This window comes from Myzus persicae, unplaced genomic scaffold (assembly GCF_001856785.1).
Source record: "Myzus persicae strain clone G006 unplaced genomic scaffold, MPER_G0061.0, whole genome shotgun sequence".
NCBI lineage: Eukaryota > Metazoa > Arthropoda > Insecta > Hemiptera > Aphididae > Myzus > Myzus persicae.
In genome coordinates this window covers 101,041-107,040 of record NW_019104031.1, presented here as the reverse complement: position 1 = coordinate 107,040, position 6,000 = coordinate 101,041, and the positions used below count along the sequence as shown (strand labels likewise).

Here is a 6,000-nt window from a genome sequence, read left to right as displayed (position 1 = left end):
CAATATAATACACTATTTGTTTAAAAATAACCAATCGATTTTTTACAAGCCATGTTACATGGTATCTACATGTATCTAAGGCAACGAACAAAATTGTTTGCATTTGTTTTCGTTTTATACGATTAATTGTTTGTGATTATTTCTTTTTTTTTTTGAAAAACTTAATTTTGCTCTTGGTCATATTATTATTTTGGTTACCCTAAATCAGCGTTAATCGTTTACAAGATGTTGGAGGAGGAAGAAGAAGAGCATTTCATCAGGCAACAAGAAGGTTAGTCTTATAATACTCGAGTGCAGCTAAAAATAATTATAATAGTAAAGAATTGGTACTGAACCATGATACTATTATTATCATTGTTGTAGTATTAATGAGTATATGTGTTAAGCGTGCAAGAAAACTAAATAACTAAAAAATAACGTATATGGTATATTAAACAAAAAGTGAGAGAAGGGTACAGATCTTAAATAAAACAGAAAATAATTATTTTACATCTAAAGGAAATCTTTTAGGACTTCATTATAGTAATATAGTGTCTTCTGAAGGAAAGGAATGTCAAGCTTCACAATTATCATCTATACACGATTTGTCGAAGTATTTACGATTTTTAAGTGATTAATAAAAAAATGGATTCAAATATTAACAAGGTACTATTTTTTAATATAGTATGTTTTTATGAGAGTTCTCGGGAGAAAATTGATACCAAAACCCGTAAAAACAATGGTTGCCATAACTAGCCTTAGTTGTATTAAACAATCGCTTAGAATGAAAATATATTATAAATATAATAAATAATGCTGTAATATTATTTAAAGATTAGTATTTTTCGCAAAATGAAGAAACAAGAATGTTTAGATTTTCTTATGCACCGTAGGTGATCGGTATTTTTCGAGATTAATTTTCAGTTTGAATCATATAAGTCTTAAAAAAAATTCTCGGTCTCACCAATCGGCAATCAATGAGGCATTGAGTGGTTTTATGCTATACCATTCATGATTGGAATATTGGAATACATGCCTTTATTATTTAAAATAAACTGGTGAATGTGATTTCATTTTGAATGTGCCTTTATGTTTGGGTTCATATCGGTATCAAACCAAGTACCTACGGGGCTATATTTAATTTTTACTTTTTTGGGGCTTATTTCATACACTCAATTCAACCGGGAAAATTGGTAAGGCCGAACAGATTTGTATACTGTCGTTCAGCTTCCATTTTATGAGTCGTTACGGATAATCGAAACCGATCAAAAGCGATTGAAACATTCGATTTGGACGCCGATGGTCTATAACAGAGATTGCACCTAATTATTTATATGGATCTTAAAAAAACCTCACTACCAAAAACCTCTTTTAAGGAGTGGAAATCTGATTCGACTCCGAGGGGGTGGGAAATGGACAGTTCGAGTGCACATAATATCAAAGTGACAATATCATGACAACAGGCGAATAGGACTCGTCTTTGAATAGTCCACAAAGAAATCCTACGAACCTCGTTATGCGGGTACGTCATTTCAGCCGATTGTAGGCTGCAGCGTACGACGTTTTGTCTACTGTACTACTGTAGAATTGAAAAATACAAAAAAATGAAATAAATGCAAATTGCAAACCTTCTTTTATAGCCAACGTTTGAACCTTGCACCGGGACTAGGCGAATAGCCGTCCACCGAGGGTGGGTGCGTTTTTCTTAGTAAATGTGTCCCATGGGTGACGACCCCGTCGTTATACGAAAGGCGTGTAATGTCTATAGCCGACGGTCGAAACGCATTTTACGCCACCGTATACCTATTACCATTAAATGTATGACTTGACGCATGTATGAAACGTTATAAACCTCACGAGAAAAAAGATGTCTGCTCTCGTCTGAGAAGAAAAAAATACGACTGTCTATCACTAAAATAAAGAATCGCTATTACACTATTTCTATGTGCACATGTCTGTGTTCTGCTGCTGTCAGCCCGTCCACAGAGAAGTTTGTTCGATTACTTGTCTTAATTCAACCTCTGATGATTTTGTTTTTAACGAAGTATTTGTTTCTTGATCCATGTATCAATTTTATTTTTTTTTGTACTCCACAATATAATGTCTCCAAGGGATGGTTTTTCTTCACCGTGTATCACAATACTATGATATTTACTATGGTATTTAAAAATATACATTTAACTAGGGTATTGTGTTTAAATCGTTGATGTTACACAGTCTGATATTAATATTAATTCTTAGACGCACATAGTAAATAAAATTATTAATACTCCCTGATATGACATTGAAGATTTTTTTCACTTAGTTCGGTCAATTTTAAAAAATGTATAATTTTATACTCGTATGTGATTTAAATATCATGGTACCTAGTAATATTAAGCTGTAAAACAGTATTTTAGTTCACTGTTATTGAGTTTTGAAATCTTAAATCCAATTTATTTTTAGACGTAAATACTAACGAAAGTTTATAATTTATTATAAATTATAATACAAATATACAATAGTATAGTTCCTATACCATCTTATTAAAAGTCCGTAGTTTTATCATTTTTTTTAATCTATGCCTCGTACAAAACATTGGTTTCAAACTTAAATGCTTGAAAATATCTCCGAAGTTTAAATACACTAAATTACTTTTCTATATTTTGCACGGGCACAAACTTAATAAAAACAAAATAGATACGTTTTTACAAAACATAACCATTAGAAAATTAGATTTTTTAAATTTTTTTTTAAACAATGAGTGTTATGTTATGTATTTATTTTATCTTTAAATTTAAACCTATAATTATTTGGTTTATGTGTGAAATAATAAACAAAAATAAAATAACTGTCGAGTGGATAAAGTCTCCTACGCAGTTACTATTACGGTTTAACACTTAAAAATATCAATAAATATTAGTTGAACATTTCGCACTTATATTTTTTTCAATAACTGACGTCACGTCATTCTGATTTCACCTCCAATTACTATCACTGGGAATTTTGTTCATGGTGACTGTGTTGTTATATATTTTTTGCTGTACATTTTAATACTATATTATGATCATTATAAATTGTATTACTTATTGTCCCATATGTGATTTTATTCATTTGTGGTCGTAGCCGAATTGGTCCGATGGTACACCGACGTACATTTACACTTGAACAATGATACTCGGATCCCGAGTCGATGCGAATACGGAATGATACACATCGTCGACGAGCTCACCTACTGGGAGGAAAGACGTTAGTGATCTATGACGTTTGGTACAGTAGCACAACCAAAAATTTCGAGAGGGGGTTCATAATAATGATATAGTATATAATACCTATATTTATTATGTACATTTTTTAAAATATATTATTATTAAATAATTTACATTATAACCACAGCTTGGGGATGGTATAAAAAAACTGGCATTTATTAATGCTCTAGAAAAATCAATAAATATGCCTATAAAATATGCATAGTGTTACTTGAATGTGCTCTTGAAATATGCGATAAAAACGTAAACATTTTAATTACGTTGTATATAAGAATAATTTTTATATCAGAAATAGCATTGATTTATGTTGTTAAAAAGTTTACATTTTAAATATTAACTTAAGTTGGGAAAAACTATAATGTACATCAATAATAACACTAAAAAAATAAAAATCGTAGATCATAAATGTTGAAGAATATAACATTTTTCATTGATGAACATCATACAATGATGTATTTTTGTAGATAAAATATTACCGTTAGTCCATAATTTCTACTATGGATATATTTATAAACTGATATAAATCGATACTCCTCCAAGTATATATTTTTGAACAATTTAAAGAAAACTAAATATGTAATAAAAAAAATACCTATGTGTGATTTATGCACTCCAGTATGCAAAATATGCAAAAAAGTAAAAACTATCATAAACTCCTGATATTATTACACATTTTTATTTCAATCAGATGAATGTATTAGATGGTTATTAGAAATCATGCAAACTCCTATTACAAGTTCCCATTCTTAAACTTAAAAGCAATTCAAAATTTCTATACCACTTGATAATACGAAGTACACAAAATATATACGGTTCAAGGAGGTGGGTTTAGACCAACCCCCCACAAAAATGGATTGCGCTACTGGTTCAACGAACACGTGGCCTTGCCCTCCAAGGGGCTCACCGAAACACTAATCATTTGTTTTTTTCCCTTCGCTAGTCGCGGACTTGGAATTCATAACGGCTGTAATGCACCGCGTCCGGGTGTCCGAAACAGTGGAACGTTTGAGGAAAGCTGAGTCTGGGTTCGTGAAACTTTACGACAACATGACTAATAGTTTGCAAGTAATTATACGATAAATAACACATAAATACTACGTCTGTGTCACGGCGGTATACAAGTCACGCGTTGCTGTTATTAGCGGGTCCCTGTAAAGCATTTTTTTTCTATTTTTCTTCTCAGTGTACGGGAAGTACGGGAATTACAAAAACTGCGACTTGCTTGGACCTCCTAATGGCCTTTTTTTAGCCTCGTAATTTGTTTATATCATATTATAATAGGTATTAATTTATTATGTTACAAGGCGCTCATTCGTTTGGAAAATATGTGGTAAACGCTTAAGGACGACAAGCCACACGTCTAGTATGGACGATATAATATTATGGCCTTATTTAATTGAAACAATATCTGCTTGTTTTATAAATAACATGTATCAGATAGGTGTTTAAAAATATAAATTTTTTAGTGTTTGCACCAACAAGCATAACGTGCATTGTTTTCGATGGGGAGGTACCTTTATAGTATTATTTTTAATTCATAAATCATAATATGTGAATAATATGTAGACATTGATCATGTTCTTATCAAGAGAGTAGAACCAAAGAATCATTAGGTTACACTGATCTATAAATCGTTGGTTTATAAGTCTACCAATCTTGAAAAAAAAAATAAATAAAAAAAAGGTATATTATAATATATATATATATATATATATAAATAAAGCGGAAACAAAATCGGTTGTAAACAATAGAGATTATTCGTGCAGTTTATCGTTCAAGTACGTTTATCGTTGTACATCTACTCAAATGAAACCTTTGTAACATAATAATATAGAAATCTCGGAAGTATGTTAAATTCACAACAGTTTACCATGCAAGCAATTTTATTTTGTTACTCAGGTACTACCGACAGCTGGTACCTATATGACGTAATGTAAATAATGCTAACGAATAACCAACTGGCGTTGAAATAATATTACAATAATGACGTTATAAATATTATGTTTGACATGCATCATTCTGCCTGGGTAGGCAACAAACCGTTGAGGTGCATTTATAAGCAGATCTTTACGTGTTAATACAACACTGTGCCCGGATAATATAAGGTGCAATTTTCGTACTCCGTTTAACGTCATATTGTGCGGCCGAGGTAACTGGTGTATTTTATGAAACTGTGTGTAGTAGAAGGTGCCTATAAAATATATTACTTTGCGTAAAATATGTATCGTAATATCGCTCACTTGAACAGTGGAATTCAATAAATCTAGTTCTCGCGCTTCGGGTATATTGAAATTTTTCGAAATATTTCGTCGTTCCTATGGTATAGAAATAAGAACCGACAAACTATTTCTCACATCACATCAATCCAATTTTTATCGACAAGTCGGACCGTGGACATAATATGATTTTGATTATTCCCATATTAACAATGACAGAGGACTGGGAGTGTGTTTGTTGATCATGGCGATCTTATGTGTGTAACATTTTACAACTATTATCATGCATTCATGCCCGTAGGTATTATTTAATATCATTGTTGTCTCTTTTAAGTTATAAACCTTCATAATGATTTATGGTCCACGATAAAATATATTAAATAGGTGCACCATAAAAATTGTTTACTTAATATTAGTATCTTAAGGTTCGCTTCATTATCAAAATAATTAGCAAGTCGTATAATAAATATTTTAATTTGGAATCATCTTTAATATGGAATGCGATTTATTAAAAACTGTAAAAATGTGCTACAAATTTTCTTAAAATAATAAAAAGT

The 6,000-nt window shown here is 31.0% G+C and overlaps 1 protein-coding gene across 1 annotated transcript in view; it reads left to right on the top strand.

The window, feature by feature from the left end:
- Positions 1 to 225: 225 nt before the first annotated feature.
- The window catches only part of LOC111037818 (dynein heavy chain 2, axonemal-like), a 31,394-nt gene continuing 25,619 nt past the window's right edge, over positions 226 to 6,000 (top strand). The window contains 3 exon segments of the mRNA XM_022320597.1: positions 226 to 271; positions 3,085 to 3,207; positions 4,168 to 4,292. Coding sequence (XP_022176289.1) covers positions 226 to 271; positions 3,085 to 3,207; positions 4,168 to 4,292 — 294 coding nt within the window.